Source organism: Rhinolophus sinicus, chromosome 4 (assembly GCF_057876585.1).
Source record: "Rhinolophus sinicus isolate RSI-liver-muscle chromosome 4, RSI-T2T, whole genome shotgun sequence".
Taxonomy (NCBI): domain Eukaryota; kingdom Metazoa; phylum Chordata; class Mammalia; order Chiroptera; family Rhinolophidae; genus Rhinolophus; species Rhinolophus sinicus.
Window position 1 is genome coordinate 85,536,272 of NC_142504.1, and position 24,064 is coordinate 85,560,335.

The window sequence follows — 24,064 nt, forward strand, 5'->3', positions numbered from 1 at the left end:
AGTCTAAATTTCAATTTTCTCACTTTTCCTGATCTGGTGCCTTCCTTCCTCACTGTGACACTGAGTCAGCCTTGCTCTTTTTAGCTGAGGCGTTCTTAATTTGATGCTCTATGTGTACTCCTAGCTTTATCCACACAGTGTCACTGTTAGGATCTAAATTGAAAAAAAAAAAAAAAAAAAAAAAAAAAATCAGTAGGTTTCACTTCCTGACGAAAAGTCCTTTTTTAGGTAGAAAATTCTAGTAGTGAAGATTCCGAGTCTCTGACTTTATTCCCTTGCATTCCCAAAGTGAGAATTCATGAAATACATTATAGAAACACTGGTTAGTGGTCTGTCCGCAACTGTGAACATTTGCTCCAGGCTAAAATTTTTCCATACCAGATCTCTCTTGGGACTGCTCCCTGCCCTGCCTCCCCATGTGAACAGCGTACACCTGGTTTAGGCTATTCTTGGAAAAGTAACTTGATTACTATTAAAGATCCCTTAATGGAATTATACTATTTGTATTTTAACTTGTTCATCTCTTCTCCCTACAGCACCTACCTTACCCCACCACCAGAGGCAATATTCAGTACACTGACGTAAGTTAAAAAAACTACCAATACCTTCCACAAACATGCATTGAATCCTGCATATTGCCCAGGTTTTTACAAGTCCTTTCTTACCCTTAGGGTGGTCAGTTTACATCCTAAAGCATGAGATTAAATCATTATAGGCTTATCTCAGCTTGAATTTTTGAACTTTATTATCAGCTTAAAAACAACAAAAGATTTTTCAAACGGAATATTGTCTACATGTTTCTTGTAAGGCTTCTAGAAACATACTTGTTAAATTTGGAAACATTTCTGATGCATTTGCTAGCTTTTCACTTACTGTGTGAAATATATGCTTTGTGGTTGCTCTCCAAACTGCTTTTTCTTTTGCTTTTTTTCCCCTAGACTAGCTAGGGAGCAAAATTTCCATACTTAATAACTAAGATGTCTATTTCTATAAAAAATTTAGTCACTGAGTCATTTCTATTGATTTGAGTTTTCATTTTTGCCCTCTTCTTCTTACTGAAGAGTCAAATACTAAATCTGAAACCAAAATAACTCATCAACATGACATTTAAATTTATATTTTTTCTACTCATTTCCTTCAGTAAATTCACTGGTAGCAGGCATGCAATTCATGAGCTGACCCATGGTTGAGTAAGCCTAGAGGCTGTGTGCCCATTTTCCATCAGAAAAGGAAGGTATTCTTCACTTTTATTTACATTCTTTTAGAAGCTCTCATTAGGTAAGATATCCTAGCAATCTGTCCAGCCAGTTCTGTAAGAATGGGTTACCCCAGATATGGCTTATAGCGTGTTTCTGCTATTCTCAGTCACTGGTAACTTCTGAGCAGTTTGGTAGCAGCAAATGGAAGGGGTGAGTTTGATTCATCACCTATACAACGCAAAATTAACTCAATTAAATGTGTAACAATTTTTTTTTCAGTTCAGAAAAGTGTCTTTTAGTTTAGTTGTTTTTTTCTTTTTACTTTAATTACCAATTAGATCACACTGGTAACTGATCGTACTTGCTATTTTGAATGGAAGCTCAGCAATCACAGAAAAATTTCCTTTTAAGTTATGGATTGCTGCCTGGGTCAACCAACCCAAAGGAGATATGGAGCTAGAAGATTGACTGGGCATTTGTGAGATCTGCCTTTTCCCATTCTGCTCTGTTAGGAGCTCTTTATTTGGTCTATCGAGTTGATTGTTCTAAATCTAAAAAAAAAAACAAAAAAAACTTCTCTTGCTGGGGACCTGACATGATATACCATAATGACTTAGAAAGAAACGTTAAACAGTCCATCCTGTCAACGGTGGCTGCCGGGCGCCGACAGACCATGGCAGGTCTTTTTATCAGGTCAATGAGCTGCTAAAAATTGTCTAAGTAGGACCCTGCCATGATAGGCCATAGTGCCTCAGAGGAAGTCATTATAGAATATCAAGTAAACAATACACATTTTAAAAAAATTACTAATTAGGTTTTGCAGCAATACTTCTCATCCTTAGGGGCTCTACAGTGAGATAATTGACCGCAACATGAGTTATGCCTCCCAAACCCTAGGCATGAAGGTTAATTATCGCGGTGTACAGCCCCCAGCAAAGGGGACTGTGGAGATGAAGTGCTGACATTTCAAACATGTTATTGATGTTTCTTTTTAAAATACTTTTGAAGTCAAACTTTTTTGCATGGTTGTGATTAAAGGGTCAAGTGATGCAGCTACAATAACAGCTACTGGGAAATAACCTCAAAAAGAGAGGAATAAGGGGAAAGCCACCAGGAGTGTTTTGTGTATCCATGGCTACCAACAGGAAGATTGAGAAGTTTGTCAGGATATTAATTGACTTACAATAATTTCTTGAGGTACCTTTCAATTAGACATTCCTAAAAGTACCTGTGGTCCTTTTAATATATTGTGCCTCATCATTTTCAGTGTATAGCTTTTTGTCTCCTGAAAGAAAGCTTTAATGTATTTATGGGGAATAGAAAGTTAGTGAGTTTCTTTATAGCATAGATTCATATTGTCTTCCTGCAGTAATGTTCATTTTTGAATGAATGGTATGATTTGAAAATTTCTTATTAACTTGGAATTTATGATTAAGGGTCTAATTTGATCTCAGTGCAATCTGATTGAATATTTTAAAACAAGGAAACGTTAAGGTGAAGAAGGGTCACGAAGGAAATAAGAAAAATAATTATTTCTTAGATAATTCAATTGAGAAGAGAAAATAAGTTGTAGATGATTGTTACTATTAAACAGAAGAATTTGCTCAAGAGGACGTTGAGATATTATTTGAAAAGAACCAAGTATTCAAAATTTAGCATGTGAATTTGCATATGCATATTAAGATATGGCCTCATGCCTAAGTAACAGCCAGGAGAGCCAAATATGTATAAATGTAGTTGTCATCTTGTCCTTTGGTGCTAGGAGAATTGGATGAGATAAACACTGCATACATAAAAAATGAGAGGACACCTTGAAAGACCGTGTTTTTAAAAAAAGTTAACAAATGACTTGTTCTTGAATGTATGATGGAAAGATATTTGAGGAGGCAAATGTAAAGGGTTTGAGTCAGTGAGACTTGAAAACTTTAACATTGGAATTTCTGCATCAAAATGTACATCACTGTGAGAATGGTGTTTTATATTTCAATTGTAGGATTTAAATATATCATAACCAAGGACAATGCGATAGCTAGTGAGATTGTAGCTCTGCTTGCCAAAAACCAATACAATGTAATAAAGGAAGAAATGTCATATACATTTTTTCTTTCTGCATTAAGATAAAAATTGATTTATTTGATTATTTTTCTCCATTGAGTTCATAAGGCAATTCATCTATATTGGCCAGGCCAAGTTTTGTATTTTGCCTCATCTCTCTTTCATTGGCTCCATTCAGCATACCTTATCATGGAAAAACCATTCAGTATTTCATGCTTCCTGTAAAGCAGCCACAAATGTTTCAGACACAAGAAATAAACACTTACCTTTCTTGCATGGGTGGAAGTTGTATCCAGCTATTAAATCGGGGATCATATCGGCTGACAAAATTTGTACTGTGTTTTCCTGTAAAAATATATTTGAGACACTTAAAACTTAGATTCCTTTGTTGTGTTGCACATTTAATAGTCTTTTATCAGTTGCCTCTGTCTCAGGTTTAACGAACAGATGAATTAAGTAGAGGGACCATCTAACATGGTATGAGAAGTAATAAGTCAGTAGAAAAATAATGTGCCACTTCAAATGCTTTTCTTTTTTCTTCTCTTCTCTGCCTTTTTAAAATGAGTCAAAATAAAAATAAATCAACCTTAATAATAAAAGCAAGTATGTTTATCAAACCAGTTTTATCCCAAAGTGAGGGTAAAAATTTCTGGTTTTTTTTTTTTTAATGATCCAAGAATTCTAGCAGTGGTAGAGTTCACTCCCTGTCCATGGAAATAATAGCAATCGCTACCATAAGAATTTGAATTAGGAAATCAGTTTTAGTCTATGTAGTCATTATTTAGTCATGTAAGTTGTGTCTGCATACCAGGGAAAGCACAGTTCCTGTGAAGTATCACAGGAACGTGAGCTGAATGGGATACACAAGTCCTCGGAGCTGGTTAACCACCTTATCCTCTCTATTGAGCCTAAGAAGCACAGTAATGTCTCCAACTTATTGAAATGAATCTTACTTTAAATACAGATTGACAACAAAGCAAGAAATGGAAGGAAAAGAGTGTATTCTATTTTCTGGGTAGCACCTGAGATGACAATCATTTGAAACACTTGAGGTCTTAATTCTAAAAGTCTGCTATTGTTTATGTGCATGTAACTAAACATGGAAATACCGGTACCAAACTTCACCACAGGAATAAACAAAAGTGTGCGTGTGTGTGTGTGTGTGTGTGTGTGTGTGTGTGTAGACAATTATTAATTGCAGAAATATATACTGAGCGTCTACTATATGTCTTATGTGTTCTAGGTTCTGGAAATATACTGATAAATGAGGAAGGCAAAGTCCCTGTTCTTGTAAATAAATACACAAATATATAATGTATTATCAAGTAGAGATGAATTTTCTTTATTTTTATAAAGAAAAACAAAGCAGGGATTGACAGAGGGGAGGCCAGTTTAAGTAGAATGGCAGCAGATATCTTTTGCAAGCCATGCAGGTATCTGCAGAAGGAGCCTCCCAGGCAGTGGGGCAGGCGAGTGTAAAGTCTGGGGGCTGGTCATGAGTTCAAAACCAGCAAGAATGCTGGGCTGCTTTGGACAACAGTCAAATAGGTGTCATGGTCCAGAACACAGTGTGCCTTGGGGACTACTATAAGAGTGTGAATTTTGTCATAAAAACAACAGGAAGCCATGGGAGGGTTTGGAGCAAACAAGAAACATGGTCTAATTTATCTCTTACAACGATCACGCTAGGTGCTGTGCAAGGACTAGACTATAGAGGGGCCATTCTGGAAGCAAAGGGGCTATTAGGAGGCCATTATAATAGTCAAGGCAAGAGCTGATGGTGCCTTCAATGAAGGTGTAGGTGGTGAGATATAATCAGCTGTGGGGTGTATTGTATGGGAAGAGCCAATAAAATTTTCTGATGCATTGAATATTGGAATGACAAAAAAATAAGTAATTAAGATGGTTGCCAGGTTTTTAGCCTGAGTAACTGGATGGAAGTTCATTCGATTTGCTGAGGTGGGAAAGACCAGGCAGGAGTAGTTTGGGGGTTTGGGAGAGAAGTCATGAGTTCTGTTTTAGACTTAGCTTGGAGAGGCCCGAAGGATCTCAAAGCGGAAGTGTCTGGTAGGCCACTGGCTAAGTGAGGCTGCAGGTACCAATTCTGGAGTCATTATTCCAGAGATACTTAATATCATAGAACAGAATGAAAGTCTTTAGGAGTATGGAAGAGAAGGTATGGAATGCAAGATCATCAGTCCTGGGAATGATGCCTGGGGTAGCAGAAGAAAAATCAGCAAAGGAAAGCAACTATCAGAGATATGAGGAAAAGGGTGGTATTTTTGAAGGCACATCAAATAGTGTTTCAAAAAGAAGAGTGAACATCTGAGAACTAACCAAAAGATTTGACAACATGGAGGTTGGTGGTGGCCTTGACCAAGGTTGCTTCAGTAGATGAGTGAGGAATGAAAGCCTGAATGTGGACTCCTCAAGAGAGACTAAGATGTAAGAATACAGAGACAAGAGGATAGGGAATACTTAGGACTTCTGCCATTAAAAGAAGAAGATTATAGCTGGAGGATGCAGCATTGAGAAAAGGATTTTCTTTTGTTTTTTAAGTTTGGAAGTACTACAAAGTCCTTGAGCAGGCAAAAGGGAACGAAGACAAGGCCTAAGATTGGAGCAGAAACAGTAATATGAAAAAAGATAAAATATGTTAGTAGCCATGGATATAAGTGAATAGATTTGGTAGTAACAAGAAGAAAATTTTTATCTTATGATTGCTTTTATTTTCATTGAACTAAGAAGCAAGGCCAACCACTGAGAATGAGGAGGGAGGTTTAGGAGTAAGAGGTACTTGAAGAGAGAGAAGGTGTGAAATAGTTAACTTGGTGGGTGGGAGAGTGCATTGACCAAGGAAATTTACTGGAGTTGGCTAGTAGGCAGCATGGTTCATTCGTAGCCAATGTGACTGTGTGGTTTTCTATATACTGGTTCCCTGAAAATAAGACCTAGCAGGACAATCAGCTCTAATGAATCTTTTTTTTTTTTTTTTTTTTAAATTTTATTTTATTAAATTTATTGGGGTGACAATTGTTAGTAAAATTACATAGATTTCTAATGCATCTTTTGGAGTAAAAATTAATATAAGACCCAGTCTTATTTCACTATAAGACTGGGTCATAATATAATGTAACATAATATAATATAACATAACGTAACATAACATAACATAACATAACATAACATAACATAACATAACATAACATAACATAACATAACACAATACAATACAGGGTTTTATATTAATTTTTGCTCCAAAAGACTCATTAGAGCTGATTGTCTGACTAGGTCTTATTTTCGGGGAAACACGATATACATTTAGTTGTCCAGAGGCAGAGGAGAGTTGGATTTCATTAAGATCAGGGCTTTACCAGACAAATACAATAGAAAGAGAGATGGACAAATATAGTAGAAAGAGAGGTATATGCAGTGTGATTATAGGGATGGGCAATAGAATCTAAGCTCGGTAAGAAGGGAAGTAAAGACACAAGAGGATGATGGATAGTGAAAAAGTGGTAGGGTCAAGCCAAGGAGGTGACATTACTAGGAAAACCATGAATAACTGCCACAAAAGGGGGCAGCAGGTGTTGTAATCCAATAATGTGAAGAATGAGGAGTTGGAGAACCCAGTCCCCGTTAGAGGGAGTGGCTGGGAAAACAGTACTCTTAGACTATAGACAGGTTTTGATTAGGAAAGAGGTTGAGAAACCATTCAGAAGAGAGTTTAAGGGCTATAAGGATTTAAGGATTTTGTTGATGTGATATCATGATTTCCAAAGACCATTTGGGAGGGTTTGGATGGTCTGCAAAGGTAGCAAATTAAATTTTATTTGGGGATGTACAAGAAGAGTTAAGAGTTCTAGGAGTAAGAATGAGCCCAAAGACTTGGATTCCACAAAGGGAGGCTCCAACTCAAGGAATAATTATGTCTAGAGTTGGTTTATAAGGGAGTCTTCGCAGAATTTGCAATCATTTCCTTGTAAAAAAAATATCATTATTGATAGGTTCCAAGGTTAATTCCAAGATGTATCTGAAGATCAATGCTATTAATAGGAATATAGAACATGCCCACCTTGTATAAGAATGTTTCTCTATGAAATTTGGTTTAGAATTTCCATTTGGAAGAAGGCATCTGCCTCCTCTTGGCAACAGGGCAGAGAGTGCCTTCACATGCTGAGCATTGGTGGTAGAAGCTAGAATGTTTGCCTCTCGTTGTAATGGTAGTGGCATTCACTCAGAGAAAAGGCTACGCACTGGCTGGTGTGCTATGCATGTGAGATAAAGAAAGAGCTTCCAGAGGAAGGGTCAATGGTGCCAAAAAGGGGCAAGGAAGGAGGACTGGGGAGATAAAAATAAGGAAGCCATTCGGGAGTTAGTAAAGGATGTGTAGGAGGGATAATAAAGGAAGGAATTAGTGTGTTGAAGAGAGATAAAATTGAATTATTCACTCCATCCTTGTGACTTCTATTGAGACTGTTTAGCAGCTTGAGAGTGGTGGCCATATGCAAGGGAATTTTGGATAACATTTTACTCTAAGTTTCTTCTCATCTTTTCCATTTTATCCTAATTTTTCTTCCACTTTTCTTTTTGTGATGATGCCATTGCTGACTATCACTTAGGTGACAGGTGAAATGGAGCAAAGGGTGGCAATTTTCAGCCAGTGGTGGAAGGGAAGGAAGTGAGAAGAAAAGGAAATCCCCTGTAAGCAATTATTTTGGAAGTCAGTCATCAGTAAGTGACAATTGGCAATTGGTCCTCTGTAAATTGGGACACTGACAGAATATGTGCACATGTATTAGAATATTACAATGCATTCCTATCACTAATGACATAAAGGAAGTTAATAGCTATAGTTAAGCAGAAAAAAATGTTTTTTTTTGTATATGGAAATATGCTTATATTTGCAAATTTGTATTTCATTAAAGGACATGCATCTCAGGCACCATTTTCAGAACTAAGGGTTAACTTAAGAAGATTTCATCTTTGGAGCTGACATACACATGATATTTGAACCCATGGATTTTAATTTTTCCTCCTTGCCAGAAATCAAATTAAAGCATGCTATATATTATTACAGGATTATAATTCTTTATAAGTTTTGGTATCAATTGCTTATTTTTTGATTGAATGAGGTATTATAACATAAAAATCCCATATCTTTGAGATAATTATTCCCTTCATGGTTTTCTAAATGGGTAATGATGAAGAGTTTTCCTTGTTAGCGAGTGAAAGCCACGTTCCATTGAGATAAAATGCTGACCTAATTTCATAAGATCAATGGCAGAAACATGACTGTTATTTAATATCTAACCAAATACATATGTTTTTTCTGAGGAGGCAGTATATATAGTGGTTAAAGACTGAGGCTCTGGATTCACACAGACCTATATTGGGATCAGCTCAGCTTCTTGCAAGCTGTGTGTCCTAGCAAGTTATTTGACCTCTTCATGCTTTGTCTTCTCATAGTAGAACTACAGCCATCATGGAATAGGCCTCACAAGATACTTATGAGGGTTAAGTGAAGTGATGAAGTGAACACTTAGCACAGTTCCTGGAAAAAATGAGTACTCAATAAATACTACTGCTAATACCAAAAATGTCAGCTATGGTTGACCAGTGGATGGAATGTGAAGCTAGCTGGAAAACGCTGAAGGGATTGTGGTGAATGTATGTTTTTGTTCCGAGCCCAGGTCCCTTTACCAGACTGGTGCACCCGTTCCCTCCATGCTGTCGGTTGGGTGCTCATGGTCACAGCTGCTGGTTCTCTGGAGAACTGCCCTCCTGAACAGGCCACCTCATGGCCTGTCCTCACCCCAACCTGGGGGAAGGTCTCAGCTGATGATATGGGGGGACAGAAGACTGGCCTCCTTGTCTCACAGAGTAACAGTTCTTTATTTAGGAGAGCCAATCCTGAATAAGTGGTTCCTCAGCATTTCCCCAGATCTATACTAAATGCCTTCACATGCCAAACAAGTCAGGGACAGGATGACTCAGCTTTGCAGGTGGAACTCCCAAAGTTTTCAAAAGGGTCTTATAAAAAGAGAATAAACTGCCAGGCCCATATTGAGAATAAAAGTAAAATTAAAATACAGTAAATAAGGTCATACTAAAATTCAATTCTGAGCCTCCTAGTGACTAAAACAAAAGAGAAGAGACATATTAAATCAAGTTAATAATAATTTTCAAAAGCGCCTCAGTACTTTGGTTTGACAAGAATGTGTCATGTAGGTCTTCACATGTCGAATGTTGGATGGTGATGGTACAAGGTGTCCCTGCAGGAAATGCAGTGCTGTGTTTCTATGGCCTTTTCTTACAGCATATTCATTGAGGGCTTTCAACCAAATTGGTGTTCTTTTCTGGGGTGGGGGGAGGCAAATCAGTGAAGTACAATGGCACAGTTTTATGGGAGTCTGAATTAGCTCCAAGAAAATAAATCTTGATTCTCTAGACTAGAGGAAGGAATATGTCCTTTAAACTCTTTCCTTAATTCCCCTACCCAATTCTTTCAGTTGTGTGTTTGAAAGAAGTTGAACAGGAAGCAATTAGAGGTTATTTGGGGGGTGTTGATGAAGGTCTGTCTCATAGGAATGGGAGGTTCATAGTGCTTTGTGAAAACTGAGTTATGGCACCAAAACTGGTATTTTGACAGAGGCCTATTCCACCTGGGAAGAGAGGTGGGCTGAGAGAGCACCTCATCAGAAAGATGACTTTCTAGTCTTATTTTGTCATGTGTTAGTTTTAATCTGGCCTTCAACATGATGGTTCTGCAGATTCTTTTTTATAAATCTTTTTTTTTTTTTAGATTAAATCTATTCAGGTGACATTAGTTAATAAAATGATATAAGTTTCAAGAATGCAGATTCTTTGCTTAGATAAACTTGACTGTGCACTGCATGTATGTTTACTTACAAATGCTCTATTCAGTTGAAATCACGTCTAAGGAAGGACAGGTTAAACAGTAAATGGGTTATTTGCAGGGGATTGTATGCATGCCAGGGTTTTTTTTTTGTTTTTTTGTAACATATCAAATCCGCCATTGCACAGATAAGTTAGAGAAGAGGTATTAAACATCATTTTTGCTCTCATTCCGAATCTGTTTCTGGCAACCCCCAGGAACTGTCTCCTTTCCAACACTGAAAGATATAAACCAACAAAGCTGCAGGTCTTGAGAAAGAATGTCCCTCTCGCTTCAAAGAAATGTTCTTGGAGGGTGGCCTGGGTTGTTTTGCTTTAAGATTTTCTAGAGTGAACAGATGTAACAATTTTCTATAATTTGCCTTGGTACAGATGCTGAAAGAGACCATTCACAATAAAATATATGCAGTATATGTAATTTCAGCTGGATGTTCTGGGGTTTTAAAGTAAAAATGTGTACCTGCAAGCTGTTTTATAGTTTCTCAGTCATAATTATCTCTGTTACACAGAAGGCGACAACTGCAACTCCTCCTTCATGTACAAGCTTTCCAAAAATATCTTGATAATTTTGCGTACTCTGCAAGGCACAGTGTTCTCCCTGTGTTTTGGCTTGCGAAGTGTGTTAAAGTGTTTAATTTCTCTTTGCAATAAATTTATGCAGTAATCACATTAACAGGAAGGATGCTGGATGATCTGTGGAAGAAGCCCTTGCAAAAGGTGAGGCAACTAGAATGGGTCTCAAGAAAGAAATGCTGCAAAAGAACTTCAGCGAAGGTTATGTATAGTAGCGCCACAGCAGATAATGCTTATTTATGGAAACTGCCTTATTATACTGATAAAATGAGAGAAAAGTGGTGGAGAAGGTGGTAAGGATGCTTAATAGCTGCAGCTTGCCACCCTCTAGGGAGTCCGTGCATGTGTCTTGTGGCATTTCTCAGGGGATGGATAAGGAGAGGGGCTGGGGCATCACTGCGAAGCTAAATCCCCAGACAGTCGATGAATGAACGCTCTACTGCATAGTCCTCTGCTAGGTCAGTGATTGACCCTCCCTCCAATTGTCAGCCCAATTCACTGACTACTTCATGTGTCCCTACTCCGCAGAAATATACTTTCTACAGTAATTACAGAATGCATGGCCTTTCATTGCACGCGTACTTGTGGAGCAGCTACTATTACGTTGTTCAATAGTTACCATTAGGGTTCCATTGGTCCTCTCCGCCCAACACAAACAAGAAGTTCTCTACCTCCACAACGCAGTGGTGGGCACTGTTGTATGGCATAACTGGAATTAAGCAGAGAAAAAAAAAGAGGTATGACATTTTCCATCTTACGACTTGCTCCTTGGCTCACTAGTTAATTGCTTTCACCAAAGTGTATAAAAAGGTGAGACAAAGTCAGAAGGAAGAAGTGAGCCTAGGCAGCAGAGCGGGGCAACCACCAATCCACAGTGGCTTGGTGGTGTGTTCCCAGCTATTGCAAACCCAACCCCTTTTGATTAATTTTACATAATGTTATTCCACAAATTAGTCAAGAACAACCTGTCACGCTGCTTTTGATTCTTAAGTTCTTCTCACTTGCCTGATGGTGGGGATCTCATTCTAAAACAATGACTGACACTCCCAAATGGTCAGGGCTGGGGGGTTACTTCTTGGAAGAAATAACCCTGCATGCACTTGGAGCCAGTAAGATGCTCTGCCCAAACATGGTTTGCTGCCAATCTTTCCATAAACAGACTCAGGGCGTTTGGTAGCTTTCTATTCCACAGCAATGAGCAAGCTGAATTTCCATACAGTTTTAAGTTTTTAAATTAAGGTCCTGCTGATTTAATGCCTTCTCCAAATGTATACGCTTAATTTCCTGTACAATGTCATTAGAAGCACAATCACACATTTTCCATCTATCTGCTTAGGAGCTCTTCTGTAACAAAGATAAAAACTGCCAGAAACATCACAAATATTCATTTCCCTCGTCGCGCCCTTCGCTCTGCCCCAGTGTGGTGGCTGCAAGGAGGGGGTGTTCAGAAACCCACTAAAACCAAGTTCCTCTGTCTTTGTTCACATTTACATTTTCTCTTGGGAGCTACGCACAACCAGAATAGGACGTCTCCCTCACCTCGTGTGCAGTAGTACAGTGTTAGTCTCTGCTATTATAATATCATACGGTAAACGTAAACATACACAGCATTAGTTATGGCACATGCAGTGGTTTGGGCCCAGGGACACCAGTAGGAAAAATGATGTCCTTGTTCGGCTCATCATATGGGCACCTTAAATCTAGGTGAGGACAAATGGGGAGGTGATGTGCATGCTCAGGCAGGGAACTTATTGCTTGACACGGATCAACAGAGCACTTAAGAAACCAGTGCAGTGGGAAATCAATATGAGCCAGGGCCAGCTCTTACTCTGTGCTCTTTTTCCAATGGGGAGAGAGAGAGGCAAAGAGAGAGAGCGAGAGAGCACCTATCTTATATCCGACTCATTTTGAGGGATATATGCATCTCTCATTTCAGTTTTTAAATTATTATCTTTTTAAATTTTCCTCAGAATACACGTGTGCTGGCTAAGATATGTAAATAAAAATAATAAGAAACAGGCATAGCTTTGAAGCCTATAAGAGGTTTGAAACCTATAAGAGAACTATTTGCAGCTCCTGAAAGAGCAAATCAGATCATTGAAGCTTTTTACCAAAATATTTTAGAAGTTTTGATTATTTTATCGTATATTTTTACTGTCACTATTCATTGTTTTTGAACTTATATCCACAAGGGGAAAGGCACTCATATGTAAACGCCTGATTTGGGGGAGAATGCAGAAATTGGGTGTGTCGTGGATTTGTGAGATCCATTAATTAGGTCAATTGACTTAAGGAATCATCTTGGGAATGTCCTTTCTCCCTCAACCCTCAGGTATTCGCGTTGGGAAATGCTTTTAAACCATATAGATCCTGCAGGCTTCACTTCTCACTGTCCATTGGGGCAGAATATATGTTGGGTTCATTGAACAACTTAGGTCAGATGTGTTTTGAACACTTTTTTTTCTAATTAACTCATCATTGTTTGGATTATGATGATGGTCCCAAAATACCAAAACCAAAACTATGCCAGCAATATATTATGTGTTTCGGGAGCGGCCTGATGCTACTCCAGTTCATCATAATGTCATCTGGTCAGTGGAAACTTACAGCATTGATTGTCATCTGTACGCATCTATTCACATGAGATATGAGTGTAAGAACAGAGGCCATCGACTATAACCAACTTACTTTACGACTGCCATTCGTCCAGTATTTATTTTAAATTTTTGGTCCATTCAACACCCAAATTGATTAAATAATGAAAAATTGTATTAACTTCTTTCTAACTGGAAGTTCAGGTTTATAATAAAGCACAATCTCTGAAAATGTAACACTAGTGTTTTGTTCTTGCCATTTATTTGCTCCCATTCAGGCAAGCAAAAATTAAGTGAAGGAAATAATACACAATTTATTCTTAAGCCTCTTTTTCATTTGATTACTCCTATTGTTAGGCTTTATGCAAACAAATGAAACTATTGCATTGAGCTAACTATTGAAACCTTCAAAACAAGAAAGGTCTTTGCAGTTCTAATATAAAGGCTCCTTGAAGGGATTCTCATTCATCTACACATATTTCCTCTTCTTTTTAAACCTTGTCTGTTATATTTTTTGGCTGAGTATTGCAGTATTCTCATTCCTGAATTGTTGTCTTTTTTGAATTATTACCATGAATCAAGAGGCTATAAATACACACAAAAGCTCTTCGTAATTATTCTGAATGTAAAAGTCTCCTCATTTATTAGAAAAAAAAATCTATATAAAATCAATGTTTGAGTTTTGCAAAAGATCTAATTTCTTTGACTTCTGAAGGAAAATAGAATAAACAGGGCAGTGAGCAAGGGCAAACATCTGTTTAAAATGGAATTGGGTACTGCAGTTATTATCTTTTAAATAACAAAGAATCCATGCCTGACCCTTTCTAGCTTTCTCTGGAGGTGGACACCGGCTGCACCCTCCCAGCAGGTAGTGGAGGAGAAGTTTGTTCTCCACGTTCATATGCAGCCCAGTGTGAGTTTTTAGCGTGTCAGTCAGTGAGTTAGAGGGAAAGGGTAAAGAGAAGCTAATCAGGATGAAATGAGATTAAAGGCTGTCTAATTTTACAGCAACTGTGATCCATCAGCCACTGTGAAAGTGACAGTGGAAATGAATGATGGAGACAGACAGGTGGGGCTGTACATTTCACTGATTTATCCTCAAATGCACTGGGCCTTATTTTATTGAGTGAACATGACCGCATTTATCATGACTGTCATCTAAACCCACTTCCCTCCATTTAAAAAGGTCACTTTACTCAGAGGGAGCAGGAGAGAGGCACTTTCAAATCAGATTTAAAATCTAATAACACGTGTTTATAAGGCCCTTTGTGAGAATTCTCAACTTTACTAAACAAACTATAAGTGTTAGAAGAAAAGTGGGACAAAGCCAGAAAATTGAAAGCGAAGAAACATTTGGCCATCTGAGGGAATTCACTCATTTAGTCTCCAAGTTTGAAGCAATTTGTACCATTTTGCCTTTCCCACTCTAAACACCTAATATTCTCTTCTAGCTTGGGAAATTAAATAAAGCATTTAAATTAATATTTTTAATGAAGAAAGTAAGAAGCAGGTAATACTATAAAATAAACTTGGAGAAAATATGAAGTCACAGTATTTACTCTGTATGATGGCTAACCATCAAACACTTAATAGATGTTTGCAATTGTTACAAGTTGAATCTCTGCCACAATTCACTTATATACCTATTAATTATTTTCCCATAACTTTAAGGACATAAAAATCTTAGTTACACAGTCTTTTACTCCTCCTGTACCAGTGCAATAAAATGTCCTGGAATGTTATACACAAAATTAGTCTTTGTGGATAAAAAGAAACTCAAACGCTCAAAATATTTTGTGTTACTTTTGACAATATAGCCACCATTTACCAAATATTTACTATGTGTCAGGCACTGTGCATATAGGTACCTATATTATATCTCTGAAAATATATAATAACAGCATTTATGTTTTGTTCTTGCCATTCATTTGCTCCTATTCAGGCAAGCAGAAATGAAGTGAAAAAATAATATGTGATAGTGTAATACATGATAAAATATAACATATGATAAATATACCTATATTTACCTATATCTTTCATTTAATACACTAACTACAAGGGAGGTGTCAATCATTCATTTTATTTCTTTAAGAAATACTGAGGTTTTTAAGAGGTTAAGTTACTTGTTGAAGGTCATATTCAGCTAATGAACGGCACAGAGAATTCAAACACAGGGATATCTGGATCCCAACCCACGCTCTTATCCATTTCACTCTACTGATTTTCAATAGGTATGTTCATCCAACCAGCAAGTAATTACTGAGTACCTGTGTCTTCAATGATGGTGTTCCTGAAATTTCTGTATAATTTTTTTTGTATTAAATCACATTTTAAATGTTTATTATTTTCATATTTAAAGGAATCCTAGTTAAAGCAACTGGGTACACCTTTAAAGTTTTTTCTATAAATCTAGATATCCAGACAGTGAGTTTTCTTAAAGTAGGATACATTTGTTTGATGGAGCCAGAAAAACACCGAGCAAATCATCCAGTGAAGGATGGGTAAAGTCTATTGGCAGAGGGTTTTTACTTTATTTTTTTTAAAAACATGAAGGCATATTTCAACATTGCAAGCAGATTCAAATCTCTTGGGCACAGAGGCCCTTTTCTTGGCATATAGAATGTGCAGGGAGCTTACTGTATTTATGAAGGCCTTATTCTGCTAGAGATCCACGTTACTGCTTCCTCCCATATTTTATATCTAAGGAATGTATCCCTCTTCCATTGGAAAGTATAGATAGCCTTCATAATCACAAATTTTCATGAACATTCAAACAAGAGATTGCATAAAGCTATGCTAAGTTTGGAGAATTGCTAAATAAATGGTTATGAAGTGTTTATCATTTGGATGTAAGATTTACAAGGGCCTTGATTTCCTTTTGGCCTTAAATACATAAACTTGCAAAACCATCAATTAGGACATACTTCTTAATTTATCTGAAAAGGTATTTAACATCCATGGTAAAATGTATATTATAAAAAATAATGAGATACAGGACCAGTAAGCTTTCCTCCTATCCTGATGCTCAGCCTCAGAGCTCCGTACCACAGAGACCATCTCTGTCACAGTGTTCTTGGATTTTCCTTCCAGAGAGAATGCATATGTACAAGTCATTTTCTTTAGTACAGATGGCAGCGGTACTCCATGGGCACACTGTGTAGTACCTTGCTTTTCTGTACTCAAGAATACATTCATTTATTCATGCCCCACCAATCAAATGTTTGTTCAGCTGTAACTCTATGCCAGACAATGTTCTACCTGCTGGGGAGGTCTTGAAGAACAGCATCGAGGAACATTCTAGACAGGGGAAGCCCATAATAAACATACACAAATACACAAATAAATAGGCACCTTTGTTTCAAGTGACAAGTGCAATAAGAAAGCAAAACAAGGTCAGAGGAGAGGGAAGGACAGGGTGAGGCCTTTGTGCGTGATCAGGGAAGGCCTCTGTGAGTGGATGGCTTTTGAGGACAGGACTGGCTGAAATGAGCCATGCAAGGTGTAGCTGCAGGAACAGCAAGCACAAAGGGCACGAGTCACACATGTGGAGTGTATCAAGAACAGCAAGAAGACCAGGAACAGATCTGAGATAAGGTCTAGGAGGGAGACCCAGGGCAGATCGGGTGTGATGGTGCAGTCTTGGTCAGAGGACAACCCTTGGATTGTCTAGCACCTCATTCTTTTTTAACAGCCACACAGTGTTCACTTTGATGAGTATCCTATGATGTCTTCCATTCCCTTCTGAAGGCCACCTATTAATTCATTCAACAAAGTTTACTACACACTCATTAGGTACACTTTTCTGGTTGCTGATAAAACAGCAGGGAACTATGCTCTTGTAGTGCTTACATTCCAGGGGAAAGAAGAACATAGACAAATACTACATAATGCATAGGAACATAGCCAGATGGTGACAGATATATAAAGAGAAATAAAATGAGATGGTGTTTTAGAGAGAGAGTGCCTGGTTACTGCTCTAGTTGGGGTGGTCAGGGAAGGCCTCACTAGAGAATGACACTTAAGGTAGAATTTGAAATGTAAGAAAGAGCCATCTTTAGAAAACAAGGGGAAGGAATTCATGCAGAGACCTTGAAGCGTGAATGAGCTGGATGTGCCTGAGATGCTGAGAGAAAGACTCCGTGTCTGGAGCACCAAGAGGCACGAGAGGAAGTCAGGATGGGGACAGAGGCTGGGTAGGTAGGTCTTTATAAACTAGGATAAGCCGTGTGAATTTTATTCTTAGCTTGATGGAAAGACATTGGAGGGGTTTTAAGCAGCAGAATGACATCATCTGATTTATGTTTTAAAAATATTGCTCTGGCTACTATGGATGCTGTGGGAGTAGAAGAGGGAAGAGAAAGATCACATAGGGTGGTCTAGATGATGGAGGTTTGGCCACGAAGGGGTGCTAGGGATGGAGAGAAATAAACATGTGTTGACAGCTGCCCCCATTACAAAGCGTGCTCTGCTGAATATCCTTGTAGGTGCACAACACATAGACACAGGAGTTTATCTGCAGGATTAATTCCAAGTGAAATTTCCAGGCAAAAGGATGGGTGAATTTTACATTTTGATGGATATCATCACATTGTACTCCTTTTTGCATTTGTATCTTTGCCAATATGGTAGGTAAACAATTGGTATCTAGTTAAAATCGAAATCTGCATTTAATTATGGTAGAAGTTGAGCATCTTTTCATATGTTTAAAATCTATTTGCATTTTATACATTTTTCTGCTGGAGTTTGATGTCTTGGTATCATAATTTATGTTATCTACAATTATATAATTTCTGTTTTCAAAGTGTTCTTTTCTATGAAGTTATCCAAACTGGCAAAATAAATGATATTTTGGAAGCATGGTATAGCTAGAATATATATTTGTTTAATATTTATTCATTGGAGCAAATTCAAATAGCAATTACATGCTGTTGAAAACAAATATAACCTGAAAGAAAGAGGTGTCACTCTTGCCATGGGATTGGAAAGGTTTTTTTTTTTTTTTTTTTTTTTTTAAATTTTATAGTCAGTGTAACTGAAAAACTTAAATGTTTATAAATTTGCTAGTTAGTTTAATCTTACTATCCAGTCTTCCTGCAAAGATCTAGCAATTTGGCAAATGCCTCTCTGCAGATAGAAACAGACACATAGTAAAACATCTTACATGAAATAGTGCTTGATAAATATTATTGATAAATAATCCATAGACAAGTCTCTGGTTTTTTTTTGGTTATATTTGGACTATACGATCCCTGCAAACTACAAATAAATGGAAACGTTTTGTGTATTTGGGGATGATTTGATCATTACGGACAGTTAGTCTGGAAAATTAAATCCTGTTAGAAATTCATGTGGTCTGAATTCAGTGAGGAGTTGGTCGAGGTTCTGAGTTAACCAAAAGTTTGCCAACATTTTCTCCCTCACTCCCAACTTGTTCTATGCACACTGAGCCAGGTTCCCATAGTCCCACTGGAGACGAAGTTATTGAAGTGAGTTCAAAATGGGTAAATCTGGAAACAAAAGTGCACACGTGTTAGGTTTTGGAGGCCGTGCAAGAACCAAGAGAGTTTGTTCCTCAGTTACAGTTGAAAATCGTATCTAACGGAGAGTTGCCTGACAATGAGTATTGCTTTGTTACTCCCTCCTCTGTGCAGTTATTGTACTGAATGCATGCCTTTACTGTACACTTGCCAAGTCATGATACAGTATATTAAAATTTCCTGTTTTTTGTGTGCCACCCCTAATGGATCGCTGAGCTCATTGAGGTTAGATTGTGTCAGCTCTACAGCTTTATGCCTAGCGTAGTGTCCAGTACATAAGGCTGGGTCAGACTCAGGCATATGTTATAACTTTTAGTATCTAATACTTAAAAATATTAGTGAATCAATAAATGTTAGTACTGCGAATGAGTGAATGCTAGCTAAGGGAAACTGTAGAATTTACTTCTTTGGAATTTGTAAAAAATATGATAGAAATTTGAAGGAGGGAGGAAGTGAAAGAAGAAAGAGAGGACAATGTGCCTTAGATAGGATTCTATGGCTTCTAGGATAGATGTCACCTTAACATATGCAGTACACATGTTAGTTTTAAACAAAGGAGGTTTATAAGTTCTTCAAAGATTGTAACATATTTCTTTAGAAACTATCATAAACCTAACTGTGCCAAGGTAAAAAATTTTTAATAAATCCTTGTTGATTTACAGTTTTAGCTCTGAGTACTTATGTGGTGGGGTAAGGGGGGCACTAACAACCAGTGAGGCTAAAGGGACTTAAAATAGCACTCCTATAAGCTATTAAAGCAAAAACGACTTATTTTTATTTTAATTGGAATATTTTTACTAATATGTTCAGAAATTATGATTGTATTATTACGATATCAAGTATTTTACTTTGGATGCTTCCTGTCATGTTAGAAATTAAAAAGTTTTATTTTTACTTTTGGAAAGTAAAAGGATATTAGGGAGCGAAAGCTGCAATCTCGTCCAAAGATTTTTTTCCCTGTTTTATAAAGTGTTGTTACTGAGACACATTGATGAAACATGCTAGTGCTTTGACGTTTCCTTTTTCTAAGTGCCAACACCATGTCTTCCTGATGGTATCTACTGGGGGAGGGAGAAATTGCACTTTTCATTGTTCTACACCTAAAATGGCTCAATTTTAAAAAAGTCAACTCTGTAAGTGAATTAAAGTAGTAAAAAAAACCACACATATTATTTAAATTCGTGAAAATAAAAGCCTTGACAAAGGTCAAGGGAGCCAGTGCTATTTTAACTGTGGATGATATGGCAAGAGAATAGCAAAAATGATTGTGAAATAGTTTAAATGCTCTTAGAGGATAGCCCCATAGTTGTCCCAAGTTATTGCGGCAAGGAGAAAATGGGTGTGGTCTATATAATGAGGATTTATTAGGAAGCAGTTTCTGACGTAGATCACACATACTCCATACTGGAAAGTGAACTCTAGTGGTTCATTTTAAAACCCATTATATACCAAAAGGTACATTTAGGAATCATTTGTCCACCAACTCATTCATTCATTCATTTCATTCAAAAATATGCATTGAGGGACTATTAGTTATTCTGCTAAACTCTGAGCATATAAAGACTAATTGGACACTATTCCTGTATTCCAGAGCTCACAGTGAAGAAAGAAAGAGAACATGTAAACAGATAAAAAGAATACACAGTGCTCTAGGAGAAGAGCAACAGGAGCACCAGACAGGAAATGAATAAAACTTCAGAGAAAGAGAAGCTTAAGCTAAATCATAAGGCTAAAAAAAGATATTCTAAGGGTAACGTCTGCAAATTTACTTCCTATATTTAATAATGAGTGTCAACTATAATTATATATATATATATATATATATATCTCCACAGGATGTGGAGTACAGCATAAGGAATAGAGTCAGTGGAATTGTAACAGCTATATATGATGTCAGAGGGGTAGTAGATTGGGGGAAGGGGTTATCACTTTGTGAGGGGTATAAATGTCTAACTATTACATTGCTTTGTACACCTGAAACTAATTAAAAAAAAAGATATTCTAGTTTGCTACAGCAGCAAAAGTCATTATCAGTAAAAGGAACATGGATTCAATATTAATAGAGCTCCTACTATGTGCCAGACCTTGTGCTAGGCCCTAGCGATATTGTGTTTATTTTAATTAGATTGTTTTATAAAAATTGTTTCTTAAAATTACATCAATTTCCAAAATGTTCTTAATATTATGGTCATATTACAACAGCAACTATTTTGTTGAGGCCAGAGAAAATATGTTTGAGGAATGTGGGAGCAAATAAAACAGTGGGACAGTAGTCTACACTGTCCTTTTAGGCAGTTCTTCCCTCCCCAACTCAAATTCCCTCGGGAGCACTCTCTCCTTAGAATATCCAGAAGTAATGGCCTCTGCTCTAATTAAATCTCTCCCAACCTTTGCAGCCACCTGATAGTTCTGGAAACAGTTGGTAGGTTTATCAGAACTGTGAGCAATATTTGTGGTCCTTTCAGACTATCCCTCACTGCATTTGCTCTCAGGGTTTCAGGGTGTTACTGTGCTATTGAACTTACTTGACTGCAAAGGATATTTTGTTGTAAAGATTCAGAAAGATTCGTGACATATTTCTCACAAGGCCTTTTCATGGTGTGTGCCTTGTGTGTGTATGTTGACATGAACCTAGGTGTGTGTTACCTCTGGGAAGTACTCATCAGGCTGGGCTATCAAGATTAGAGTGACTCTACAGCTTGTAACACACATGGGAAATTAAAGTGCAGCCCATGATCTCAGGAGGTAAGCCCAAGGTGGGTGGTCTTGGTCATGATGAGACACCTAGAACAACCGCCTGAAAAAGTTCTGAAATATGTATTGCTGGGAAAAAGTGGAGAATTGGAGCTATGCAGTATGCAAAGAGAGAAACACGGCAATGTGATGAAAACTGAAGGTCCTTTTTCTCCTTTTTTGGCACCATTTTTACTGGCAAAACTAGATGTCATTGAATGTTAAGTGATATTTACCTATAAACATTTGGCATGTGTTTTAGAATTTGGGCTGAGACTCTAAGGCTGACGCTAATCTGAAGATATATGCCAGGCTTTCTATGCAGGACTTGCTATAAGTAGCTCTTAAAGTGGTTCTGACTGGTTGTACATATGCATGTACACACACACACACACACACACACACACACACACACACACACACATTTAGCTTATATAGAAACTGATGTGGAAGACTATTAGTCAGTAGGGATTTTTTTAACAGAGTGGGAGCACCGGGCATTTTTCATCCACAGGAGAAGAAAAGCATCCTCCTCCTACCCTCCACCCCAAAGACAAAGCAGAGACTGGTGGCACAGAGACTTGGGTCAGATGTTTCCATGCCTCCTGGGGCTTGTCAGGCATGGGTGAAGTGTGAAGACAAGAGGTTGGCAGGAGCTGTCTGTCATGGGACTGTGAGGAGAGCGAGCTGGGGCAGAAGTAGCTGCACTTCTGCCTTTGGTGGGACAATGCTCCCCAGTACCTTCTTGCAGGCTGAGCTGATACACAGGAAGTTTGCTTGGCTACAACCGTCATGAAAGGATCCTGCACCCAAGAAGATTAATTAGCAGGTCAGGTTGACCGTAACAGAAGCTGTGTGGTGGACAGCCCAAGGTGCAGCTTATCAAAACACACTCAGCTTTACAGCATTTGCCTCCTTAGAGGCAACACCAGGTAAATAAGAGCGCTTCTCCCTTTGCCTTCCCCACCTCCAGCTCTATCCCTGGTAGAGCCAGACTACTCAGGGTGGCTATTTCCTCCAGGGCGGGTCAGCCCCTCTCACCCTCATGTCAACATCAGTGTGTAGGAAAGGGTTAACAGAGCAGGCCTGAGACTGCTATCCTTAGAAAGCCCTGCTTGCAAGGTTGGCCTGTGGCTGACAGCTGGGAACTTAGATTTCAGGAGTGTTCCCACCACCTCAACTAAGAGTGGCTGGCCATGCCCAAATTGTACACAGAATGTGATTTATGCTGAACACCTGCTTTTCTTCTGGGAGTATGGAATTTTGGTATGTGCTAGGCAGGAGATGTCTATCTGACCAGCCCCCAGTAGAAACCTTGGGTACTGAGTCTAAAAAGCCTCCCTCGTAGACAACATTGCACAGGAGCTGTCATAATTCCACGCTGGAGGGAGTAAGTGTGTCCTGTGTGACCCCACTGGAAGAAGGCTCTTGGTCTTGCACCTGGTTTCCTCTGGATATTGCCCCACCCACCTTTTTCCTTTGCTGACTTTACGTGTTTTTGCTGTAATAAATTACAGCTGTGAGTACTACTATACTGATCCTGTTAGTTCTCCTAGTGAATCATGGAACCTGGGGGTTCTCTTGAGGATCCCGGCTACAATAGGAGAAAGAGAAACTTCAAATGTATTTAGAGAACAAGCTTTTGATTTAGCATCCTAATATACCTGGGGCTGCTTTAAGAACTTGCTGATGTATAGCCCACAGGGAGAGATGAGACATCCAGCAGAGAGGCTCTGAAGAATCAGTGGTTGGAAAAAATCAAGTTGTTTTCAGTTGGCTGTGTATGGGAAGCTTGTTTCATAAATGATTATCTGTGTATGCATTTATGACAAGACAGCTTCTGGAATCCTGAGGAATGTTTTTTAGGTAGGGAAGCACGGACTCCAGATTTCCTCTGGTTGGAATCAATGTGCAAACATCCTGAGAATCCGTTACTGGCCAACACTGTCCTGTCACAGGTACTAGAAAATTTGTCAGAGAACTTGACACTACGGCCCTTTTTATTTCTCAGAAAATGGGCAGTCAAGTTGAAACTAGTCTAGACACGTATCACACATGAGACCATTTAGAAGGATGAATACAGTGGTGTAGTAGCTTTGTGTCAAAGAAATCTAGAGAAGGGAGAAGTCCCTGGGGCTTGGCTTAGTCAGGTAGCGATGTGCCATCTTCAGTCTCTCCCCAGCCATTATATCCTTCTGCTGTTTGCACAGGGTGCTTTGCCTAGTCTTTAAAAAACAACAGAAGGTGCAAACTTCTTTCCTTCTGCTGCACCTTCCAACTGTCACTAGAGCACTCTGTTCCCTGGGCCAGAAAGCTGGGCTCAAAATCTCAGTGCTAGGCATAGTGAGTGATTGGTCTGGAGATGGTCCCATGACCCAGCCAGGCCCTTCAAAACAGTTTTCATACTGGACCTGACAAGAAAAAAAAACCTTTCCTTTCTGAGCATAGATCCTGG

General features: G+C 38.3%; 1 protein-coding gene and 1 long non-coding RNA gene across 3 annotated transcripts in view; one reads left to right on the plus strand and one right to left on the minus strand.

Moving 5' to 3' along the window:
- Positions 1-24,064, minus strand: part of KLHL14 (kelch like family member 14) — a 96,593-nt gene that overhangs the window by 11,189 nt on the left and 61,340 nt on the right. The window contains exons 3-4 of the mRNA XM_019740783.3: positions 11,365-11,454; positions 3,521-3,599 (exon numbers count right to left, since the gene is read on the minus strand). Coding sequence (XP_019596342.1) covers positions 3,521-3,599; positions 11,365-11,454 — 169 coding nt within the window. The remainder of the gene's footprint in view (positions 1-3,520; positions 3,600-11,364; positions 11,455-24,064) is intronic.
- Positions 22,314-24,064, plus strand: part of LOC141573069 (uncharacterized) — a 30,726-nt gene continuing 28,975 nt past the window's right edge. For both annotated transcript variants that reach the window (XR_012498638.2, XR_016021158.1), the window contains exon 1: positions 22,314-22,541. This is a non-coding gene — a long non-coding RNA (uncharacterized LOC141573069). The remainder of the gene's footprint in view (positions 22,542-24,064) is intronic.